Source organism: Cyprinodon variegatus, unplaced genomic scaffold, assembly GCF_000732505.1.
Source record: "Cyprinodon variegatus isolate N-32 unplaced genomic scaffold, C_variegatus-1.0 Scaffold487, whole genome shotgun sequence".
Lineage (NCBI taxonomy): Eukaryota > Metazoa > Chordata > Actinopteri > Cyprinodontiformes > Cyprinodontidae > Cyprinodon > Cyprinodon variegatus.
Window position 1 is genome coordinate 237,432 of NW_015150940.1, and position 26,431 is coordinate 263,862.

Here is a 26,431-nt window from a genome sequence, read left to right on the forward strand (position 1 = left end):
TTTTAAAAAAATTATCATGAATCACATCTGAACAAGAAAAGGTTTTTACAAAAGCTCTCAGAAAATGATGAAAAAGGGCAGTGAACCCCTTCATTAAAAGAATAATGAAAGGGATGGAAGAATAAGGTACTTTATTTGAGTTGTAGTGTTATGGAGCTAGACATGCAGCCTCAGCAAACAAAATAAACACACAGAATGGGTTGAGAAATGAAGGACCAAAAAAAACATCATAATCATCAATGCAGAGCGGTGAGGGCAACACAGCGACACATTCACAATATAGATACAATTAATAGGAAGCTGCCCATAACGGGGCATGTCTTCTCCTTGTCTTAGAGTGCACTTTGCGTACAACTGTGGCTGTGTGTCTAGCAGTGATTCAGAAAAGCAGGAAGTGCAAGGACGGGGTTGGGTGGTGCATTACAGTGCAGTAGGTGCATGCTGCTGGACTTGGGCTTGGACAAATAAAGAGAGTTTGGGGAAAGAGGGAACAGCAGCAAGCAACGTGGGCAGAAGCATTGCTTCAGTACCTTCATGTATGCCCTGCATGTCCTTTCTCGTTTTTGAAGCTTTGTTTTTATCAACAAAAAAAAAAGAAGAACAGATGAGACAGGTAATTTGCACTACATCACTTGTTTGTAGAAGAGATGGGTAGAAAAAAAGACATGTCTGATAAATGGACGTAGAAACTTTTTAATAAATGAGTGCTGCAGCCACTCCCTATTGCCTTGTGCCACTGACCTGCTTGTAAAGAGATCTAAGAATAAAAGTGTTGCAGCTAATATTCATTACATGCCGTATTTCCTTACCCATCAAGTTAGCATATGTCAAAGGATTTATGCCACCATATTTTGGCCACTGAGGTAAAACACGCTAAAAGAAAATCTGCTTTAGCGCGGTAGCTGCTTAGATTTTTGTGTGTCAGTTTACACTCTTCACCATTTTGATCAAATATCAACTTGCCTTTATAAGGTTTTACCATGCAGATTAACATGCTTTTCATATTTTCTAGAGGGAATAAATAAAAAATTGACGTCTGATGTGTACAGTACTGAGCTTTTATCGATGCGGTTACCTTATTGAAGCTTCGTCCAGCAGAATCCTTCTCACTGGGTCTGTATTCCTGCAACTGAGCATCGAGGATGTCCACCAGCTGCTCCATTAGACGCACAGATGAGCTGACGTCACCGGCGAAGATCTGGCCTTTGGTGTGCTTGGCCAGCTCATTGGCTAAGTTAGCTGCGTTTTCACCACTGCGGATCTGCATGAGTAGAGGGTGAATAATCAGAGCAAAGACAGAACAAGACAGACTTCTAGGCTCTTCTCTGACAGGTTTGTACCATCAATTTCACTTTAATAAGCCCCTAAAATACCAGGTTTACTGGTCCTTGTATTAGCTTTTTACCGAATTTTAATATTTCAGTCTGATATCCTTACCATTTTTGCAACACCCACATTAAATGGTTATCCTTCAACATTGTTTATTCTCTTAAATGGACTTCTCTTCCTTCTTTTCTACATAAAGCACTTTGAATTAGCCTGCATATGGATGGTTTTACACAAATATGCTTACCATGAAAAAAGCAAAACCAAAACAAATCTATTTCATGTATAAGGCATTTCATTTACAGCAAAATATGAGATCTGAAGTATGGGCAAAAGTAGCAGCCTTTTTAATAAATCTATGAGACACAACTCAGGGCTCAGCAACCTCCTCCACAGAAGATTTTAGTAATGTATGTTTTTAAAACCTGTATATGAGATGTGTCCTTTTATTTAAGATGTACATATGGTGTTCAAAATAGAATATTACTAAAGCTATAAATATTTTATGTGTGTTTTCTTTACATAGTTCTTTTGTAAATATTTAGATGTAAGTGATCCATCAAAAAACCCTAAACTTGAAAGTGAACCTTAGTAAGGGCATACAATTCCTAATATTTAGTGTAAAGTATCTTTTTTCGATCATTTGTACTTTAGAGATTTTGTCACATTGTTGCCACAAGTTGTAATGTCTAATTACAAAAAGTGGTGCATATTTATTAAGTTTGACATCTATTTGTATGCAGTCACCGTTTTTGATGCTCCAAAATAAAATTCATAGCAACTAGCTGGATTCATATCATTGACCAGTATATAATTTTGTGATGACCTCAGGTAGTTTTCTGACAGCATTGGTTAACAAAATGCACCATAAATAAGAATAAAGGCTGGTCTGGAATAAATCTCTCTGTAAGCTTCAAAGCAAAAGACGATGGTCATAAAGCAATATCTCAAGCTCTAAACATCTTATAAACAGCTATAATCCATCATCAGAAAATGGAAATATTATGGCACAACTGCAAATCTAAAAAGACGGAGACCTAAATCTAAACGAATGGAAAAGGCAGGGAGAGTATTAATTAAAAAGCACCCAAGTGACAGCTCTAGAGCAATGCTGATGGATCCTTTTATTACATGGACCAAAATAACAGTTCACAAAGCTGAAAGTATTCCCTTTAATCAGCAATAATAAAGCAATAATGTGGCCTCTTTACCGGCTCACCGTATCAAATAACTAAAATATGTTTATAATTTTAGATTCAAGCATAAAAGGGGTTTTGCATACATTCTTTGGTAAAAGGAAGGTAGTCAATACACCATGGCTACCTTACTAGTTACTGTGAAATTTTAAGGAAAAAAGTATAGTTAGGAACAGTTTTTTTCCTATGAATTTATATTTATTGGTAAACAAAGGCTTCATCTTCATCACCATTTTTTGATGAGATGCCAATTAAGAATAGTTTAATTCAGGTGCTGCACATTCATTTGGGGGCCCTTACTGTAAATTATTCTATTATGGAAGGTTGGAAAGAAGTAAGCCATAAGATTCTTTGTTTAAAGTTTGCAACGACATGGCTAACATCATGGCAGAAGGTATGTCAGATGAGATCCAAACTAAATCGTAAGCTGGTTGTCGTGGCATTGTGTTGACTTAAGGCCAGATTCACCCTCAAAAAAGACAAGTAACTTAAGCACACAAGCAGGTTGTATGTTAATGTTAAGATGTTAATGATATTCATGTTCTAGAATGGTCCAGCACAGTCTAGAGCAAAATTAAGCACAAATCTTTGGCAGAAATTAAAGATGGATGTTCTGAAACTCTCAGTCTAAATCTACAAAAAGAGGTGTCTCTACAAAGCACTAAATTACAGGAGAAAATATGAAATGTTTTGCAGTTGATAGATGTTATTTGTAAAAAAAAAAAAAAAAAAAGAAAAAGAAAAAAGAAGGAAAGCAGATCAAATATTCCTTCATTTAAAATGATGTACAAGTTTATTGTGATCTCTGATAAAATAAGAGTAAAAAAAAAAAAAAAGCTGCCTGTAACATCACAAAATGTAAAAAGGAAAAACGGGTAGAGATACCTCTGCAAGGTATTTCATGTAGCTTTTGAACTAATTCTACTTGACCTGAAATCAGTTTAAAATATCTCACAAGATGTTTCATGTAGTCTTGACCTTGATTTGATAACAGAGCAAAACAAATTAAATGTACATGTTCATTATTTTATTATTATTTTCTTTAGCAAGAGATTCTACTTATAAAAAGCTCAAACAAACCTTTTGGGCCAGCTGGTTGACCCAGTGGGAGGTACAGTTGCTAAGATCAGGGCCCTTCGGGTGCCAGTCCCCAGTTGAAAGAACACATAAATAAGATGCTGTGCCTGGCAGGAAAAAAAACAACAAAAAAAACAAGGAAAGATGAGTCAGTTTGAAACATCTCAAAAAACTGTTTTTTTCAAAGGACCTCAAAGTACAAAAGCAAAAATTAAAAAATTAAACAATATAAAAGTCAGGTGGTCATGCAAATGTAGGGATGACATAAATCCTAAAAAATATCACCTTGAAAAGTCTTTTATCTTTTTCTCAGATTAAGTTTGCAACGGTTAGGGTTGCAATTTACAGTAGAATCGCACTCCAAACACCAATCAGATTCTTTTATTTTGTGAGGGGGTGGATTGTTTTCTGGAAATATCTGTTACACTTTTTGCATGCTTTTGCTCTACAGTGGCAAATGTTTCCTGTCTTCTAATCAGTCGCTTGTTTGATGAACTCCACACACAATTTCACACACTATCAAAAGAAGGATGCAGGTCTCTATGTAAGTTTAGAAAGAAACATGTGAGTCTGCTTGCTTTCCAGCACAGTTATTACCCAGTGCATAATCACATTTAGAGCTAGAATTGAAAAGGTAAACGCTGACTGAATTAAATTGTTGTTGCTTAGCTCAGTACTGAGTTTTTTTTTTTTTTTTTTATAGAAACACACTGGTATGCAGGAGTACTAGTCTGATATGGGAAACTCAGGGATGTTCTCTTGAGATGCTTAAGGTTTATCATACACAGCGCGCCCACATCCCTGTGGTGAGACAAGGCCCTGTTTACCTCGTGTCCCCTTAGGACAAGGTCGCTCCACCACCATACCCCGCTGGGTCTGAGGCCACATTATGTCTCTTTTCTCAGTAGCCTTGCAGAAGCGCTCAGGTAAGGGGAATGACTCCAGAGGCGGAGGGGAAGTTGTCTGTAGGATTACAGGTGGCGGCCTGGGCGCCCGCCTGCTGCCCTCCTTAAGCACAGTCGTGGTGGTGTTAGCTGCACCCCGGTGGGCCGTGGTTGTTGTAGTCACGGTGGTAGTCCTCTGGGGCTGAATGGCAGTTGTGACTTCTGACAGAGGTGGTGCTGTGCAGACAGATGGGGGTTGGATTGGGAGAGAATTATGATTTGGTTGTCATGTCTAGATCAGTGGAGAAACCACTGTCATTGCTGAGATTTATAAACTGTGCTTTAAAGGGAGACACATTAAGACATTTTGTGAGAAGAAAAGAAAATATAATGCATTACATAACACCAACAGGTAGTAAGCTCAGCTTGTTTTTTTGGGACCACTCATATGTATAATGTACACAGATTATATATATATAAAAAAAAATTAAAAGTGCATTGCATTTTTCATGCTATTTGAATGGACATAGTCTCAAAGTATCAGATGCTCACATCTGACTCAAATGACAATACTCAGCATGCTAAGGGTCTCAGAGTTAATGAAGCCCACATGAAAAAGAGAGGATAGAAGGAAAAAAGCATTCATCTTTGATCTCATTATCATAATCATTGCAATTTTTACAAATTCAAGACTTCCTGATGCAACCTTTTAATGCAAATGCAAATATATTCACACACCTTATTTTTTTCTCCTAACATAAAACATGCTTATGAAAGGTAAACTATATCATTTACCAACACATGATCTGAAAGAGAAAAAACAGGTACCGGTAAATGTTATTTTTTTATGTTGCTTTTAAAAAAAAAAGAAGAAAGAAACGTTTTTGCACATATATTTTTCCCCACCATGAGTCAGACCTCTGCAAAACCATTACAAGTTGCAACTACAGCAACACATTTTAAAAGTACACATGTACATGAGCTTGCCAAGCCTAAAGTTTAGTTTTTTCTTTAATTTCATACATTATTTGAGGGAATCCGTAAAAATCAATGTTTAAGTTTAACACAAAAATATGACGAAATCTAAATCCTTTCATTATAGCTCAGTTTGAATGTCTACTGGTGTTTTCTTTCTAGAAGGTGTACATAGATTCCAGTCTCAATTCATATGCTGCCTTAAACAGGTTTTGCTTAAGGATTGCCCTGTAGTTAGTGCCGTGCGTTTCCTTATCAGCTCTGACCAGCTTCCTTGTCCCTGCTAAAAAAACAATTCCAAATAATATCATTTGCATTCTACCATATTTGTGGAGTCTTACTGATATTTTGTCTCACCTAATGTCAGCACATTCTTTCCTTTGTTTGTTACCTACCTGGCTTGCGGCTAAATTTCAAACAGAGAACCATTTCTTTCGGCTAAGGGCTTTTTTTGTTTGTGCAATTTTTTCAAAAAAAGCCAGATTTTAGAATTACAGTAATATCCTTCCAGAAAATAGAGCACCAGGGTTATGCATGTAGAATCTACAAGTTTACCTGAATCTTTTGATTGGTTCTCAGACTAAAGCTGCCTCATGTAACTTATCATTTTCTGTCAAAAGTCTTCTTGGAAACTTTGAGGTATTGCCATCATGTTATAAGATTTACTGATAGAACTGTGCTTTGTAAGTTGTTCAAATCTTAGGATGTTTAAAACTTCTCAGCTAATCTGGTGAGTTTTTTCCATCACCCTGTTACTTAACTAATATTCTCTAACACACCTCTAGGATAAAAAAAAATAAATAAAATCAGAGAATATACAGAGAATAAATTACACACTTGTTGCACTATTTTGGAATAAGGAAAGGTATTATACATCAAAATGGTGTAAAACTTTGTTTTTGGCTCATTATGTACAAAACGATACAAACTTACAGCTTTAACAAGAAAAATTCATGTCGCAAAACTATTTTTACAGGACTCTGTATCCTGTAAAAGTAGCTGACATATCCAGGATCTTCACTGTATTACCTCCTGTGTTTTGATTACTGCTTGTTCAAGTTGATGAGTCTGAGGAGAACAAGACAGTAATTAGAGTAACATCCTTTTGGCAATCATTCTTGCCTAGAAGAGCTTGTGGCATGGCTAATTAAATTTCACTGGAGCAGTCCCGACCAGTCCGTATAGCCACAGTGCTAGAACATTGATTTTAAAGTTATTCCTTCCAAACACTCATACTCTGCTACAGTAGCTATGTCGTAACTCATGCAACGCCTGGGGCAAAACCAATATGTCTTACTCTTAGGGAAAAAAAAGGAAATACTACACTCATAACATCAGCCACGAAGGAAAAAGAGGACATATTTTATGAGATTCACTGGAGCAGAGTGAGTAGGTCTGTATTTACATTTTATAGAAACTCAAATATAAGGAAGTTCTGCATGAAATGATACCTTCCTAAAATGAATCCATTCCACTTTCACATGTGCTAAACAAAACCAGATTCCCCTGTCAAAGATATTTGTTGTGTGAATTTAAAAAGGATAAGCTCCATCAATCAAAGGAGGTCTGACTGGAATGCTGTGTGCATGCTGAATCTAATCGTGTTTGAGCACTTTGATTTCCTCCATTAGGCTGCCTGTAGAGCATGCAGAGAAAGTGAAGAGTTGCTGTTACACTGCTTGAGTTGAACACAGTCGTTCTCAGTAGCTCCCCGCAGCAAGGGGAAAACACGAATGAGAGAGAGCCAATGTGATAGAAAGACAGTCGGGATTCACAGGCAGATCTAGGACGAGGGTAAATGCAAAGGGCTGGTGGGAAAATAAATAAAAAAAAATAGAAGAACACAGAGACAGAGGATGATGACAGAAATTTTCTGAAACAATACAGCGTCTTCCCACTAAGGAATGGACAGTTTCTGTCTTCAGGTAGATTGCAGGAGAGGCAACCAGACCCCAGGTGACAACACTTACATATCTGTTGCCTTCATTGGATAATAGGTCTCGCTGACAGCAACCCCAAATCTCCCACCACTGCGCACACCCCCACCCCAACTGCTACAACCATAGGCCCACAGTGCGGATGAAGGCTTCAGCACAGTAGAGCTGAAGGTAAGATGCCTTTAAGGCTCTTTGCTACCTGTGGCGAAATAGGCTCTATTGACCAAAGGAGTGCTCTGTGTGCTACCTCCTGTTGTGGACTTGAGAGCCACACATACACACGCAAGCAGGAGGATGTGAGGGTATACACAGATGACTGGCGTTTTTGACTGTGAGCTGAAGGCAGATTTGGTTGGCTGAATTCACCTTGTCTTTTTTGTACCTCCTCCCCTACATTCATGTTTTTACTCAACACTGTGAAATGGTCAACCATAAACCCTCTTACAGTGACTGAGAGACAAGCTGTCTGCAGTGTCCTTTAATATGAAGGTGACATACCTGAACCCTTCGTCTGCTTTTACATTTCTGTGTCTTAGAAGTAAATTCAAGTTAATTCAAGTTAAATATAACTTTTTTAACATTTTTGTTTATGCAATTTTATGATTCTCATACTGGGTCAACAGAGCATATAAGTCAATATTTTTTCTTTTAAAACATCTGGGTTGGAAATGTTTGGAACATTTCCAGAATATCTCCAAGAATCTGTGAGGCCCTCTAAAGGTATCCCATTTCCAAATGATGGAAGATAAAATCTTAGAACTCCATTGGTCATGGGATGCTGGGGTTTAAAACACTGACAGAAATAAAATGAATCACAGTTCACAGGCATGATTTGAGATAAAGGGCTCCTAGTTACAGCCAATAAATCAGAGAGACATCTACTGTGATCCAAGTACATTCCTGAAGCTTGTCAACTAGCAACTGTATCTTGTCAACACTCTCATTCAACAAGGCTCCTTTTTGTGGCCCTAGGCAAATGTTGGGTTTCATGGGTCTGTTTATAATAAGTGTCTTTGAAGTTTTGGTTTTCCATTCCTACCTACAATCACCATTAGAATTACAGAGAAAATTTATGTTTTGACAAGTTAGCATGAAGCTAAAAATGTGGCATTAGACATTCTTAAGCTTTTAGACACTAACTGTGCCATACGTGTAACTTATAGGTTTAGCACCCCTGAAGGCCAATGGCAAACCTGCACTGTTGCAAAATGAAACAGTCTCTCTCTGTGTTTTGGAATCTGATAGCAGACCTCTTTGGACCAGCAGATTAAGTCATGGAGTTCTTTGTAAAGATAAGACGACATCCACCCAAATCAGAGAACCAAAGATATTTCTGATCAGGTAGGTGTCATATCTATTTTGTCTCCCAACAACAACTTTTAGTTAAGTTATCTCTCATGTTTAAGGAGATTTCAGACTGCCGAAAAAGCGTTCATCTGGGTCACATGACTCAATTAGCGATGGATCCGACCGTCTCAAGTAAAATAGGATTTTTTTTTAAAGGGCCAGCCCACACGGAACAAGGAGACACACCATTGAGCGTACATTGAGAGTAAAAATCAGTAAACATATCTCTAATTAAACTACTGAAATACTTAAAAGGTTACACAGTGTTATTTTAACATTAGAATTGCTCTTAAATAAGATGTGCAGAGAACTCAAATGTTTACAATCCATAATACTTGAATTACAAATTTGAATACTAAATAGGTTCTTATGTTTTTAGATGAGAATGTAATAACATTTTTAAAGTGTCATGGTGTACCCCACTTTTAATTTTTTTGTCATAACGTCCATACAACTTAGACTTTTTGCTAAGACGAATTAAAAAACTGTAAGTTGTAAATGTAGCAAAGCCGCCATCGTTCTCACTCACCAGCTAGTTATTGAAATAAGCAAAAAGAAAATGATTTTTACACTACATAATAAAGAAAAAAATGGGTGTTTGGGGACTAAGTGGTTATACTACATTAGCCTTGCCGGAAAAAAGTTTGCTTTTCCATTTTGATTAAAATCCGGTATGGGTCACCCATGTTCGTATATGCCCATTAATAAGAAAATAAAGTCATATTAGCATTGGAAAAAAAAAAGGCGCTGGTAAAGGTCCAAGCTACAGCTGAAAACAGCTGTGCTGTAACAGGCCTCATTAATGAGGAATAATACAACGCAGACACATTAGATGAAAGGCCTACTATAATCCTGTTGGTGGGGTTTTCACGTCATGTTTATGATACAATGTAATCCTCTTTCCTGTGTGTAAAGAAAGGTCAATCTGAATGTAGGCTATTCTTCCCACTGAGATTTCAAAATGAACAATGCAAGCCTCTCTGACCACTGTTTTTTTATTGTGTGTGGTATGCTAGCTCACATTTCTGCCAACGGCACACTAATCTTATTACCTATATGCAATAGCCTGGTTCAGTTTAATCCACTGAAAGCAGGAAGGAAGAAGCTAAGGTATTACAAAAAAGGCCAACTCCACTCACAGAGCTGTCCAAGTGAATATGTCTATAAGTGGATGCTGTGAAGGATCGTTATTGATCTGTAAGAAAACTGCATGGGTCTTTTTGTCTAATTTGTGACATCTTGTCTTTTACTGCAACGTCAGATGTCTGACATCGTAGGTGCATTCCCTGAATTATATTCTTTAGTTAACAAAGTGAGTGAGTTAAAGTTTTTTGACTACTTTGGACTACATCCAAAACCAGGACAGGATTCTTGATTATTATATCTCTCCTGATCTCAGCCCAAGGGGAAGCTTCAATTAGCTGTCACGAAGTGCAAGTGCATAGACTGATATTCTCCAAAGTACAGCCAATAGTCAGGGAAGGCTTATTCATAACCACTTTGTGTGATCCGATGCCCACACACTGTGGCATTTCTTGGTGGTTCTGTTATTACCGCTGGGGTTACAGGTCTGGGATCGATGACAGAAAATAAGACAGGAATCAAAGAGATGAATGTGGCTTGTCAAGTGTTGTCAGCATATGCATACATTTACAGTAAGAACTCAGAAGCAGAGGAAAACACACTCTCACACACACACATACAATCCTTACGCTTATATGAAGCCTGGATGAGACTTTATCAGGATTGAGTACTCGTGTCAGGGTGACAAATGGAAAACCCCAGCATTTATGTCAATTATATCATATCTGGTACTGACTCTGGGTGGTTGTTCATCAGGGTAACATTTTGTGATTTTTATCAGGTTCTACTTATCTTTTGACAGAGGAGAAAATCATGAGGAAAAAAAAAACTAAAAAAAGAAAAACTTTCCATCAGCTTTCTCTTTACTCGTATAGTGGTATTAGGCGAGGTTTCACGAGAAGGCTACCTTCTCTTTTCCATCCTTTTGGAAAAATTGCATTGATCAAAGGTTTAAAAAAGCTGGTCATTTTTACTAAATGAGCCCTTAAGAAAAATCACATTATAACAATAAGATACTAATAAACAAATTAGACATGTGGTTAAAATAGCTATCTGACTATTCTAAAATTAACTGTGTTACACTAGTGATCAATAAGTCTGAAACTGTAACACCAAATGATTTTTTCCAATCAGGGCATGCAGCATACATAAGCAGAAGAACTTATTATCATAAACACACCCTTCAGTGTGGACTGTATTTGAGATTATAGAACAGAAAAACTTGCTTAAGAGTTGCAAGAAACTGGTTACAAGAAAACAGTATTTAATATGTGTAGGGAAACATTGCTTGACTTAATTTTCAGCCTCGCTTTACTCCATTTATGAATGTTGTAAAAAAAATTGATTTTTTTTTTTATAACATTGATTTTTATTTGTTTCAAAATATTACTGAAAACTAGATTTTATAGAAACTGCAAAATAAAACACATATCTGGTGTTTATGTGAAGTCCAGAAGTATTATGAATGCCATTATTTTTTTTTATAGAAACTACAATTTGGCAAAATTTGTATTATTATAACAAGGGTAGATTAATGGCTATAAAGTTTTTTTTGTCCTTAAGTAAAGTGTAGTTTTAGAAATGTTTCTTAAAAATTAAAACAATCTCTGCTGGACTCAGCTCGGTTGCATTTAGGTTCATAGGGAAGTGGAGCTGCTATTGACAATGAAACAGTGTAATGAGTATATCAAGTATGTGATGCATTTGATATCTACCAATAACAGCAATGACACACACAGAGGAAATTGGATTACACATCTTTCACTTGGTGTTGCATGCATAGCTGTGAAAGCCAACAAGGCGTGTGATTGCTGGTACATCAGCAGTAAATATGAAGAAAGCTGAGAAAAATTCACATAATTTCCCAGGAGCTGTGTCCTTGTGAAGTTTGTTCAGCACACATCCAAGTCTTAGGAAACAAAACCTAATAGATGTTTTACGTTATTTACTGCTGGGTCTAACTTGTTGCTTTCTGACAGAGCCAATGCATCGCTTCATATGGACAGAGGCAAGGCAGCACACTCCACTTAAACCCAAGCAATCGCAAACATGTACACATTCATATAGAGCTCCACAAACAACATAACACAAAGTAAAGGAAACAGACACAGCAGCTGCCAGACAACATTTTCTTTTTATCTTCTTCCAGCTTTTTGTAAGGGTGCGTGCCTCAAATTTCAAGTATTAACTCAAACTGTGCCAAGCAGACAAAAAATTAGATGCAGTGAGCGACAGAGGGGGTCATTCGGGCACAGGCGTAGAAATGACAACCCAAACTCAGGCACACACGTATGAGGGGCTGGAAACTGCTTAAGCATGCATGCAGACAACAGCATAGCTGTAGAAAGTGAAAGACAATTTCGCACATGTACAGATTAATGGAACACAGACTCCCAGAGACACAATAATCAGACTGTGTGAAATAAAGCTCCTCAAAGGCATGTGTCAGGCAGTGATGGGGGACCATTGTGATGTCTGAGTAATAATTCTTTTAATACACGTTGTTTCACAGTCTGACTGTAATCAAACAAGAAACTGCGGATCCCCTTGGCTATAGGGCTCAGTGTAACCATAATCATTGCCTCTTTCTCTCTCCCTCTCCTCATATTATGTAAAGCAACGCTTTATGACATTTTAAATCATAAGTCCAGGTCTGCTGTTGCTTGAATTCTTGTATGTTGTTGGTGGGTATCATTTAACAGCACTCTGTACAGCAGTTTAACTTCAGCAGTTGACAGCCCAAGGCAACGAATTACAAGCAGTTTGGGCTTTTGATAAAACATCATGTTGAGGTGTGTTCGGGAAAGGCCTTGTTTAATGGCCTTATCTGGTACCAACAACTGACCATAATGTTTTACACTAGAGAAGCAGAAATGATTATATTTCAGAGAAAACAGGTCTGGGGTTAAGTACCGAGAAGCCCCTGGGTGCACATAGGCATGGGCTGTTAGACGGTTGTAGCTGATAACTTAGTGCAAACGGAATATAGGCATATTGAAACAAAGATGAACAGAAAACAGCAAAATAAAATCATAAACCTTTCATTATGACACATTTTGCCAACTAGTTTTAAAACATTCACCCAAATAAGAGTGAAGAGGGCACTAAACTAGTGACCACAGTGAAGAGATACTTCACCTTAGCTGGTCCTTATAACCTGACAGAGTGTTTAGGCCGGATAACTGCGCTAAGTTTGATTCAGCCTGTATACATAGAGGCAGAGGGAGGAAGATAGAGCCTGAATCTTCCTCTCCCTTCTGGGTAAGACAACAGCTCCATCACTTTGATATAGAACCAAGATTTTCAGTTGAGCTACAAGCCACAGGTAGGCCTAACTTCGGATCGCTGTTATCTACAGACAGCCTGCTCTGTGTGCAAGCTGCCATCAGTGTGTTAGGGCTCATCAACTCATCAGTTTCTGTCAAATATTGTTTTTTTAAACTTTGATAGATGAAGTTAATATTAAAAACCATTCAATGGGTTCATTTAGAGAGTGTGCCGTTTCTAGTTTGCTTCAGAATTACATAAATATATCAGGTTCAGTCTGGATGTGTGCGGCTGTGAAAAAAAGGTCCTACTGCTAAAGAGAGGTTTGACCCTAACTTTTTCGCTCAAATCTAAACATGTCACACAAGCAGAAATCTATAAACAGGATCGATAGGAATGCAGCAAGTATAGAAAGCTGATAGTGCACCACATTTAATTCATTACACAGGCACATTATTTCTGTTTTTAAATTTGCAAACTTGAGATGGATGCATCACATTAATAATAATAAAACAGTGCTAATGAAATCAATAATGAAATGTTAAATTATTTGTCATTATTAAACACATACATGTATAACATGTGCCACATACATAACCTTTTTAACATTATGTCTCACTTAACAAAACCAAATTGCTTTACATACATTTTTAGGCATGGCTGTAGAAAATATTTGTATACATTTTCAATACATTTCCTATTAATACACTGATTGATCAATTCTTCGAAACTTTTGTCTCAATATATTTTTTATGACTAACAAGAATTGAATAGGCTAAGATTAAACTAGGGGTTGGGGTGAAGGGGTCATGGTTGGGGGCTCATATCAAGTTATCTTGTCTATATGCACCAAAGAAATTATGCAAAGGAAGACTACTGTACAGTCTTTTGACTCCCAATGCCATTAAGTCCTTGGGACAATAGGTGTTATGTTTTAAAATAGAAAACGATGATAAAAATTAAGGCTACTTTTAGGATTTTCACTACCTGATAAGTGAATCAAAAAAACCTTGGTTACTGTAATAATATTTCTTATTAATATCTGTTAAAGTCTGCGTGTAGATGCTAAATATCCCTGAATAAGAAATCTTTAAATTGGTCAAAAAACAAACAAACATGCTAGCAAATTGAGCATAAATATAGATATCTGATGAAAATGTTTGATTAATAGGATATCATTCAAGACATGAGTGTGTTTTGCAAGCAAATGTGGTTCTATTCCTCCCGTCAGATAATTAGCTGGTGTTGCTCAGCTCTCTGTATATTACCTAAGTTTACTTAGCCTATAATTTTCAGCAATGGGTTATTAATAAATCCTGTAGAGTTGTGCCAGTTGTGCCCATGAGTATTTCAAGTACACTATGTTTATCTTAGCTCACTTACTATTTTGTAAAACTTGTGTAAGTTTGTGTTCCATTATATGATTCTTAAAATTCTGTTTGCTGGATTTTTATTGTAGGAAATAGCTGAGTTTGTTTGGGTTGTGAAAGAATAGAACTTAAAGTGGCATGATAGGGTGTTTTGACACTAGTGGCCAAAACACAGAACTGCAGGACTCTTCTACTTGTTCTAATAGAGCACCCTCGTACTTAACAACTTTTCTGGTTCTTTTTTTTCACCTAATGTGGAGTTGCCAATGGTGCCTATGTTGAGCTCGATGCCATTGTTTGTAAGTTTGGACCCATTTAACATGAACGTGCTTGACGTCACATCCACAGAAGCAGTGTGAGAAGTAAATGTAGGGAAAATAGGCTACTTGGGCAGCAAATTACTGAGGTGTCAGTCTGCTCATCAAACAAAGTTTAAGTCATAGAGGGTCAAATAAAAAGGCTATTTTCAAGATAGTTTTCTGTAAAAACATGCAAAATATCTCTTTAAAATTAGTTTTTTTTTTATCCTCACTATTTCACAATTCAACTTTATAAAATATATAAGATATATTTGCATACTTATATTTGCTTATTTTTATTTGTATTTATTTTCTGTGAATACTTTTTATGTGATATATATATATATATATATATATATATATATATATATATATATATATATATATATGGTAGGGGGAGGGAAAAAAGTACGTACTACTAAATGGTAGGTTACGACTGATAGAGGGGAGAATGGCAGAGAGAAATAGTAGATGGAAGCAGATCAAGAAAAAAAAAACATAACTGAAAACAAGACAGGAGAAAGACATCCAAAAAACCAACAAAACAAGACAAACAAAAAGGGTGATTTTCCACATCGATAACCTCTCCTTTCACACCACTGTGTCCGCTTAGATAGTTGATAGGGGCTTAGGGAGAAGGGTGAGATTGTTGCTCAGGCAAACAAACAAATTGGGCATTTTTAACACATCCTGGACCTTGTAGCTGGTGACTGTGGCATAGAAACAAGTCAAATGAGCAAATGAAATCGCTTGCAAACTGAATGTTAAATGTAACTTTAAAAAATAAGGAAAAAATATTATTACCCATTTGTTTCAGTTAACTGTTGTGCTAAAGACTAATGTTTTGATGCTGATTAGGCTTCTTGGAAGACATATTGGTTAGAGATGAATCAATGGGTAAAACAAAGTTAAGTGATTTCAGAAATTAACTGTTTGTCATATTGGCCATTGCTGTAATAGCTGTTATTTCTTATTATTAGAGAATCACAGAACAAGCTTAGATCTACAAAATCTTACAGCTATAGAAAATACTGCATGCCCTTGCTGCTTCTTGGGAAAAAGTTGGTTGTACAATTCTCCTTTAACAACTGCAAACTATGTAGAAAAGTGGTCATTGGCAAATATTGAGACTATAAAAAATGTTACCATATCAGAACTACCCATTTGAAAAAAACAACTGATGTCTTGCTGTTAGATAACCTACTTTTGGAGTTATAATATGAAACTTTTTAGACTGCATGGTTTTAATAATTATATGTAGTGGTGCCTATCAGTAAGTCAATATATTCCTAAACGACAACTGCACAATATTTGTGCTTAGAATGCTGACCTTAATATCACTAACAATACAATACAGGAGCTGGAGATTATTCAAGCTTTGTTTTAATAAAATTTTAATCTAAAATCATAAAGATTTTTTTTAATGAAAGATATAGATAAATACCTAGAATGACACTACTAGTAAACCAAATGGTCAGATTCTTAAGAGGTCTGGTGGCAATAAAAAATTAAGATTTACCACTATTTAATTTAATATTTCCTTTTTTTGGGGGTCATCATGTAATACTCTACAGTAATAAATATGATTTTTATTGCAAAAAAATATGACTGTAAATTAATTGACATCTATAATGTAACATAAAAGGGTATCATTTTACTAAAAAATGGTTTAGTTGATGAACATTTATGGCAATGTTTAAAATGGGTTTTAAATTAACAAGGCTTCTTAATTTGGGTTTTTATAACAAAGGATTGCTAAATTATAGCTCTTGGTTAAATAGGGATTTTTTTTTTTTTTTAAACAATTGTGGACCCCAATTGTCGGGCATTTTAAATTTACCTTGGATCAATCATTTCAGTCCCTTAAAGATTAATGATTTGACCTGAATATTTGTACTCTACTTTCTTACTGCAATTGAACATGTGTAATAGAACGGGTCTACCAAATATTATGAAGCAGCATTAAATTCCATGTGCGAATGTGCCAATTTCTGTCAAGAAACATCCATATAATTCATGAAAATGAACATATAAAAAAAACATTTATTTTCTCAAACTAAATAATTTGTGGATGAAGGATTAATTTATAGGTATAACAGAAATGAAAAGAAGGAAATGCTGATGTGTGTGTATGAGATCAAGGTATAAATTAGCTCAAAGGCTAAATGTATTTAACCCGAGATTCAATAAAAATCTGTTAATAGGTATATTTACAACGGTCCTATGTTCAAGGTGTAAATGTACTTTTCCTTGAAAATCTCCATCTCTCCCTCTGTATGTCCTTATTTCTACTTCAAATATTTACATGCACAGGTTAACCTCTATGGAAGCAGCAGAGTAGACAGGAATAAATCATCGTGGTTCTTATTAGAGACTTGTGTATTCATCAGACTGTATGAGGTAAGCTCTCCAGGGTGACTGTTAATGCCTACAAGTAACACACATTTGTAGCAGCTAACATTTTTGCATGGTAAGTTATTTTCCTTACATCCAAAACACAGGTCATCTTATGGAACACATGCAGAGCTTTAAAATTAATTGATGACTCACGTCAATAAAGAGTATCCTGTAATTTTTTATAAATTAGATCATTTTTTGTTCTTACAATTTTTTCTTGCCTTGGGTTCACATGGGGCTGCAGCAAAGTGCAAAAGTGTATACAATAGAATTTATGTTTTAACAATTATGATTTGTCCGACTCTTAATTGCAGCACAGAAAGCACTTGTAAAGAACAAATTTTGCTACAACAGTTGAAACAAAAGGGTTCCCAGCCTGATATGTGTCCAACTAAGGCAGTGTTAGAGGATTTGTATGCATGTGTGGTGTGAATCGCTTTTGATATTTCTTACTACATCATATCCGAGGTTGACATGAATTACATAAAATATGGTGGTGTAACTCTTCCTGGGAATACCTAATTTAAATCAGTTATAGGACTATTTTTTATGACTTACCATATGCTAGGAAGAAAGTACCCAGGACAGCAGAGTTAAATGAGCAGCTTATGGGGCTTCTGCTTCAAGCCAAGTGTAAGACTTACTGACCCATTTAATGTCCATTTGCAGAGGAAATGCGTATTGGACGTGACCCCATCTACCCCTCTATAATCCTACAAGAGATGATCTTGTCTCTAGGCAGGCAAAATTATCAGAGGTGACGGGAACTCAACAGTCTGTCGCACATGATTTTCCCATTACTTTGCGGTTTCGCTGCAAATGGTAGGCAAAATCAAATGGGTAAGATTTTTGTACACTTGAGAAATATTGGTGCAGTTTAGGAAGAAGCTGCATAACAAATGGAAACATCAGCAGTTTCTCTTCTTAGAAATGCTCCATTAAGTTATGGTCTGTGCATGCTTTGAAGTTCCTTTTTGAAGATAAATCTAATACTATTCTTGAACTTATAACAGCACACTCTTATCTTCATAAAAAGAGTGTGGCCTAATCCCATCACAGCTTTTAAAATTTTGGAATAGTATTTCCTTGACTGTTGGGCAATCCAAGACACACAGTCTTTCATGCAAACTCCAAAGATCCCCTAAAAAAAACTATAAATTAATCTGATATGTTTTTGAAATGTTTTGAAATGCCACTTTGGATAATTTAACTTGCACTCTAATTTGTTTTCCAATTTTATGCACCCCCCACGGTGCTCAAACACACCGTGCATTTTTGATAGCTTCTTTCAGTCTCTAGTGAGGCAGACAAACGAGCATCAAGATATTAAAGAGAGGGCGTCCAGTGACAGCAAGAAAAAAAGTGCCATCATTTATGTGTCAACATCAGCCATGTGGGAGGACAAGTTTATTGACAACTTGATGATCATCCTGGACCTTTCTGCTTTACTCTCATCGACTTCAGCTCAACATACATTAGTCAGCAGCAGGGCCAGACTCAGGTCTCATTTGTCAGGAAGAGAGAGCAGAGTCCTTGTTGACATAAAAAAAGTGTCCCAAGGAGCGCATATACTATGACAGGTAGAGTTTGCAAAGCTCCAAACTATACTCAACATTGAGAAAAGATGGGCTCATCACAATGATCGGGAGGTCTGTATGTTGAATGAGTAGGGAGCAAACACATTTTGAACATTTCTTTAACACCAAATGCAATTTTCAACACCCTAACCACAAACCTTGGGCAAAGTATTGCTGAGAAAATAAAAAAGATATTTTTCAAATTTATGAAAAAATTAAATAAATACATTTAAAAGGTTTAGTGTTTGCGTACAGTATATACCCAGCACTGCTCAGCCCAGTGATTCGTAGAACAACCTCTTGGTGTGATTATAGCTATACATATTTTAGGCACCTCTCTAGAGTAAAAATTTTCTTTATTCTCTTTGAAGAGGTTCTACCCTAACGTCTTCCACCTTTGAAGATCCAGATAATTACCGTTTGCTCTTTTTTCTTTGCAAGATACAGTATCTGAAGCATGGTCAGAATAAATGAAGACTGTCAATGAAAAGATATTTTATTTTCAAGTGTTATCTTAATTTCAAACTTTCCATTGTTAATCTGGCTATTTTTGTAGGGTTGTTGTCCCACTGTCAACCTATAGTTAAGTTGACAGTGTTTTGTAGCCTCTTGTAAGCTATCTTTCAGTATTTAGCCAAATATTTCCATTACTCCTGACCAGACTCCCTTTCCATTGAGGAAAAGAACCCTGTAATAAAAATGCTGCTATTGGGTTTTAGGGACTAGACCAGGCACTTCCAAAGTCGGTCCATTAGGGCTGCTGTCCTGCAGTTTATAGAGGTTTCCTGCTTTAGCACAGCTGATTTCCATTGATAGCTGAATAACAGGCTTTATTTGAACTGCAATGATCAGAATCAGCTGTGTTGAAGCAGAGAAACCTCTAAAACTTGCGGGATAGGGGCCCTCAAGGAACAACTTTGGACATGCCTGTTTGAGACGGTGTTTTTAGGGGGCTGTGTAGTATTAGCTCTCCTTAAAATGTGAAGTTAAGAATGTAAATTTTATATTATACTTTCACATTTGAAAGTCAATCTGTGCTCAAAACCAATATGACGCCACTTATAAAAAAAAAGGGTAGCCATAATGTAAATAAATGTAAGTAATAATTGCTGTAGTATGTTAAAAAAAAAAAAAAAAAAAAATAAGTCACACTGGCCTTACCTCTTAAAACAATTAAACCTGTTAGCATAAGTCTGTGCAAGATTTTTGGTTGATTAATCTTAAATAAATCCAATTCCATTATGTAATTCTTTACAAAACATTTACTTGCAACATCCTACTACGGAATTTATTTCTATCCTTGTGCTTCAGAGGGACAATAAAAATTCAAAGGTGGGATAACGAAAAAAGTAACTGTAGCCATAAATTCCTGGCGTATAAATTCTCATTTGAAAACGGGGTCTTATTCTTTGTCGAAGTAAAGCCTGCCTTCTTCTGGCAAGACTGAAGCTGTTCCAAAGACTGAATCCAATTTAGTAGCCTTAGCCCAAGCCCTATCAATACCAAAATGGACAAGCAAACATATTAATAAATCTTAAGCTTCCTGATAATCTGTGGAAAAAGTTGCTTGACCTCTGCGACTCATCAGTGACTACCCTGGGTATTTCTTGGGCTTAGGACCCTGAGTGTAAGGGGATTAGGATAATTGCTGTTATTATATTTTCTGTGCAAGGGCTATCACAGACGTGGGCTAGCTACTTCTCTGCTCTTGACAGCTTAATTAAAAACACGTGCAGCTGTGGTGACCCTGGATGATTGATCCTTCTCCCTTATGTCTAAAATCTTTTTTCTTTGCAAGACCTTAAATCCTGACACTTCTGTCTAGGAGCGTGAGATTTTTTCTTTTTTTTTTCTTTTTAATGGCCAACAGAGATTTAGTACTTCAGCATTTCTTTGGGAAAGATCTAATCTTGCCCTGGGCCAGACTTTACACCTGTCCGGGCATGCATGTTTCCTGAGTTGAATACATAGCTCAGCTTTTCCCTGTCTCGCTTGTTCTTGAAAAAAGGTATATGCTAGCAGTGGTACCCAAAGCTTTAGCACCTGGTACTCTGGTAATGCAGGGATGGTAAACCTCTCCAAATTCCCTGGATATTGATCCTCCTTGAAAAGGTAACGGGCTTCAAGGTGTTGTTTAACTCTTCTCATAGGCTCAAGATGCTTTCCTACTGAGATCTTCCCAGAAGAAATTTTGGACATTTAAGATTAGAAATTAAAAATCAGTCAGCTGGGGAACATGATACCCAGTAAATGTAGAATACTAACACAATATAAAATACACTTGTTAGGATCTTAAAGCACCATATCAGCAATATATTTTAAATGAAGGTTTGTAGAAGATTGTATGAGAGATTAGTTCTTACCGTGAGCAGGGTCAGGCGGGCCAAACTCCAGGTTGTATCGCAGGACGTAAAAGTTATCCCAAACATAGAGCTGGTTATCTCTGGGATTATAATCCAAAGCTGCAATGTACTGGTACTGATTGGGAAAGTGGATATCAACGAATTCCCCACGATTCAGTTTTGTGTTATAAATGTAATCTATCAGGCTCTTGCTGACCTCGCTTTCATTGTCTTCATAGGTGGAGCGCACAACGTAGAGTACTCCACAAACCATGAAGGCATTGGAGGCTGAGCGCTTATCATACGCAGTTTCCCACGTAGCCTCAAACCGAAGTGTGTACGGGTTCAGTTGGCTGATAACCATCATGCCATTGTTCTGCTCTGTGGCATATATCACCCAAAGACCATTCTCGTCCACTGCCAGGTCGATGTCTGTTTTGCCTCCCCACTTGTAGGGCGATGTGTCATGGTAATTAGCGTTATTAATTATCGCCTCGCCGCTTTTGATGCGAGTCCGCAGATCAAACTTCACAATGTTGCGCGTTCGCTCCTTGTTGAAAAACACGGCCCCATCATAAACCACAAATCCAGTCCCGTCCACTCGGTGAGGCAGCTTGTAGGTGATAGTGTGCCTGGCATTTTGGACATCATCAAGGGAGGAATATTCAATTAACGTGTCTGTCCTGTAAGGAGTCCAAGGCATGAAGTAGATTTTGTCGCCAGCTTGAAGTGGGTCTTTGCACCAGGCCCCAGCTTGCTGCTCCACCTCAAACCGAAAGGAAGGCTCACCGACAGCTTTCAGAGTCCCAGGACAAAGAAAAACTAGCAATGGGAGAAGAGTAAAATGAGAAACAGGTGCAGGTTAATAGATGAAACATGAAACTATAAAATTTACTCACAACATATTCTCAAGCATTAACTTCTTTTACATCTTTTCTAATGCAGGTAGTCACATATCTTGTTAGCCAATATACACAAGCAGTACAACCATATTAGTCATGTGCATTGAAAGAAATGCAAAAGTTATTTAGAAAAACATTAAACTGTAGTGTTTGAAACATAAAAGGTTGGCCTCAAACATTTTTAGCTAACTAGAACAAAAAGGGGAGGGGACAGAATGAAAAACGCATCCTAAGAAAACAATTGATCCTGTAAACAACAACAAAACTAAATAAAAAAGTCCATGATAATAGATGGTAGAGGTTATGATAGAGCAGGAGTCAGCCGAGTCTGCAAAAGTGGTTGTGAATATACTTGCACTGTTCTCATTTACACCACATTCTTTACAGTATATAACAGCAAAGGTTTGTCTTTACAAAGTGGTGCAGATATCACATCATTGCATTTTGGTGTACTTTAACTAAGGGTATGTTGAGGTGTTTTGGTTGTTGCTTTGAGGTATCGGAGATAAAGAATCAACAGAGAAAAGAGAAGCAAGTGGTCAAGATGAGAGTAATGTTGAGGAAAAAGTGAGGAGGGGGTTGGAGAAAAGGGGGACAGTAAAATGCAATAGCTTGATAAGAGGTCTAAGAAACACTGTTACCATAGCATGCTAAGGGAAGGGGTTTGGAAGCCAGGCAATATGAGATTCTGCTGAGTAGCAAAAGCACACAGGGAGAATGAGAGGAGGATGTCCCTAAGGACTGCAGCCAATACACCCCCCATTTACATCTTTTGGGCTGCATGTGTGCTATTTCTTTTATGGCCAGCCTCACTACTTGCCTTACAGCACTTCTCTGGCCATTAACATTACAGCTGGAGAAAGAGGGAAAGGGGCGAGGGGATTCTGAAAAGAAACATCTGCAATGTGTTTGTAGAGGCCACCATGAGAAAAAAGGTAATTTACAACCAGATGCCACAAAACAAGGAGCTAGGGTTTTGATCATGTCTTTTATTTACCTTTTTGCTCCACTTCTATTTTAAGCGTTGGAAGAGAGAATGAAAGGGGTGCAAGGGGAAAAAAGAGATTAATATGAATTAACTGTCATTGCTATGATTACATATGCAGCAACATGTTATGAGACATGGAAAAAGATGGGTACACCTATAAGAAACAGAAAGGTTGTGAGAAAGGTAGCTTGCAGCTGTCAAAGTCCTGTTGTAGAAAAGGTGTTAGGTTACTGTATAACACAAAACTGGCCTGTTCACAGTTGATATGTTCATAAACAGTTGGTTTGGAGTGGTGGATGGATTTTAGCATACAACGCATTAGCTGTGTAATGTTCCGGACTGCAACTAAAGCCATTTTTTTTTACATGTTAAGCATCATTTAATTTTAACAGAAAAACTCAAACATTTATTATTAGTTTGACCCAAATCAATGAATGTATAAAAAGATTTGAAAGAATGATTTTGGAAAGTCAAACTGAATAAAGCAAGACATTGGTTCTGTTAATCCACCCACCACCAACAACTTCAAGTCATTCTTCCATCTCTTTCTATAAACAGGTAAAAGCAAATCAAACCCCTCAGAAAAACAGACTGCAGAAAAATACCATATGCAGATAGATTGAACACTTTTTTTCAATAGTCTTATTTAGTAATAATTAACTATTTACAACCAGCCAAATTGTAAACTCTGTAGAAATGGCAAGTGATTAGCAAGGTGAGGCAAGTCTTAAGTGATAAGAAAAGGTCTATACTGTTTTAAAGAACATTTGTTGCTTAAAGGTATAGGGGAGGATTTTCTTTTTCCAGGTGGATCATCTAAATAAGTGGTCCTCCTTATTGTCAATCATTCTGGTGATATGTTTACATAAGGCTGTCCTATGTGCTTGTCCCCAGTTAGCTATCTTTTTCTGTGCATGCATGCTCTCAGGTGTATACAGGGTATGTGTTGTGAGCTACGGTTTTAGCCAGTCATTGAAGCTCACCTTTCTCACCACATTTCTTTGGAAATGGCCAAGGATCATAAGAGAAAAAGTGTCTACGAAGTGTATGAGAACAAGAGAAAGGCCTCAGTAGAGAGAAAAAGACCAGAGTGTTTTGGGAGATTGTTTCATGCAATGGCATACACTGGAAGAATAGGTTGGGCTTCCCACTGATGCCTCAGTTACAAAGTTTCTACTTGACAGGTGAAGTTCGGGATGTAATTTGGAGAAATCCATTTCACATCACTGCTAGTAATACAAAGAGAAATGGGCTTGTATGCTCTCGCAAACGATTAATAGGGTTCCCTCTCAGGTGTAGGTACAGGGTTGTACATTTGCATTGTTTTTGTGAACAGGGCGATTATTTTCAAAAAATAGGGAAGTCTGTTGGATTATTTACAAAAGCAGGAATTTATTTCCACATAGACAGCAAATTATAAGTGACTTTCAAGCTTAGTTATTTTTTTGCAAATTAACTTGCATTTCCTGATTGCCCTCATACACTACAAAAAAATCTAAATCTAGATAAGTCATTTCTTTTTCTTAAATTAGGTGCATTTGTTCTTGAATTGAGGAGGTAAAAGAGACATTTTGCCAATGGAACAAGACAATTTACACTTAAAATAAGAAAACACATTTGCATTGTCTTATTTCAAGTGCATATTATCTAATTATCTTATTTTAAGAGTAAAATTACTCATTTCATTGGCAAACTACTGTATCTCATTTACCTACTCAAATTAAGGGTGAATATACTTAATTAAAGACATTTTTAGTTATTTCTAGATTGTTTTCGCAGTGTACCCCTAAAAATACAAATTGTAACCAATTGCTTTTTCTCGGGAAAAGGTCTCAGAAGCTTGTCAAAGAAGACAGCAGACCCAAGAACTTGAAAAGAAAAGTTGGGTAATAGAAAGTACTCCAAGCTTTCAAGATCTCAGGAAGTAGGGCTGGGCAAATAATTGCATTTGCAATATAATGTAATTTAACAAAATGCAATTTTCAAATCGCAGAGGCACTTAATTTTGGTCACATTACATTTAACAAGAGTAAGACGCTTACTTTCTCACTCCAGCCCTTAAGGTGGTGGGAATACCCTTAAAGTGGGTTTGCAGCCACACAGAAGGGAACAAAGAGTTGCAAATCCATGCATGCGAGTAGAAACCAGCACTTTTTCACAGAGCAGTAGCATTGTTTTTTCTACTGTAAAATTTACATTACTTGTTTTGATACACCTGATTTTTTTCAGACTGTGGAAAGCAGAATATTTTGTTCCATTAAATAATCCTGACATAGGCTTGTAATATATCACTTAGAGCAGCAATTTTCTATACTGTTCGTCAACTACCACTGCCCTGTGTGTTTTGGGTGTCGCCTGGGTGCCACACACCCTACTTGAATGAGTTGGGCATCTGCAGCACTTGATGGCTGCTGAGGAGGCTATCATTTGAATTGGTTGACTATAACAGAGAGATTTCTACACCATACAGAGCAGTGCTATTTAAAGACCAAGAATGAGAACCACTGATTCAGAGGTAACAACAGAAAGTCCTGGGAGTCAGATGAGACCAAATCAAAAAATAGCATTCTATCCAATATACAAAGTGTTAAGTGTGGGCAAAAACAGAAATTTACATCACTTTGCCTCACTTGCTTTCCTTCAAATTCACAATTATAAACTAACTTGTTGTTTATTATATAGAATACCAATAATATATTTGAAATTTGATGATAAGTAACAGCATTTGAAAAAGCATAAAAATATGAATGATTGTGCAAAGTATATTAAGGCATAGATTCTAAATCCATGACTATAAACTATAAAGGTTTTAGTAAGAAAAATTCACACTCCTTATGAAATTATGTTAACTAAAAAGGCTAAAAAATAAGTGTTCTTAAAAAATATCACTGTATTCAGACCTCATTGTGGTAAAAAGGCAAGGAATTGCTGCATTTTTACTATATGGAAATGCTAAGAACATTCAGTACATGCAATAATGGTAAATACTATTACACCTTTATGTGAATTAAGCTTTGCAAAACAATTCTGTACCATTTGCCCATAATACATACATACCACTCGCTTGTATAAATCTTGTGTACAAGTAACACACTTTGAGAACATTTCAGATTAAAAGCACATTAGCTCAAAAGGTTTATGATAAAGGTTTTAATTATTGTAATGTGTTCATTTGATTGGTCATCTAAATTAGCATGTTTAAAGTCACTAATGTTTGTTATATTCCTTTGTTTTGAAAATGACTGTAAGCACAAATAGGTAAAAGATATAAAAATAAATATCCAGCTCGGTGAGTCCACTTAGAGGCTTCAACTGACTTTTTTCAATATATTAAATCTCTTTTGTTTTGTTTATTTCTATTTTGAGAATATAACCACTAAAATGTAAAAAAAAAAACGTACACAAGCTCTGTAAATCAGATTTGCTACTTAGCTAAACCAACTAAAAAATCTGGTCAGCGTGGA

At 36.6% G+C, this 26,431-nt stretch overlaps 1 protein-coding gene across 38 annotated transcripts in view; it reads right to left on the reverse strand.

Annotated features, from left to right (window-relative positions):
• The window catches only part of adgrl2 (adhesion G protein-coupled receptor L2), a 136,341-nt gene that overhangs the window by 33,846 nt on the left and 76,064 nt on the right, over nucleotides 1-26,431 (reverse strand). For 33 of the 38 annotated variants that reach the window (XM_015390157.1, XM_015390146.1, XM_015390144.1 and 30 more), the window contains 6 exons: nucleotides 22,977-22,991; nucleotides 21,099-21,899; nucleotides 4,427-4,720; nucleotides 3,603-3,706; nucleotides 1,076-1,261; nucleotides 531-569 (listed from right to left, as the gene is read on the reverse strand). In XM_015390157.1, coding sequence (XP_015245643.1) covers nucleotides 531-569; nucleotides 1,076-1,261; nucleotides 3,603-3,706; nucleotides 4,427-4,720; nucleotides 21,099-21,899; nucleotides 22,977-22,991 — 1,439 coding nt within the window. The remainder of the gene's footprint in view (nucleotides 1-530; nucleotides 570-1,075; nucleotides 1,262-3,602; nucleotides 3,707-4,426; nucleotides 4,721-21,098; nucleotides 21,900-22,976; nucleotides 22,992-26,431) is intronic. The other 5 variants (XM_015390152.1, XM_015390181.1, XM_015390185.1 and 2 more) reach the window with 3 other exon arrangements.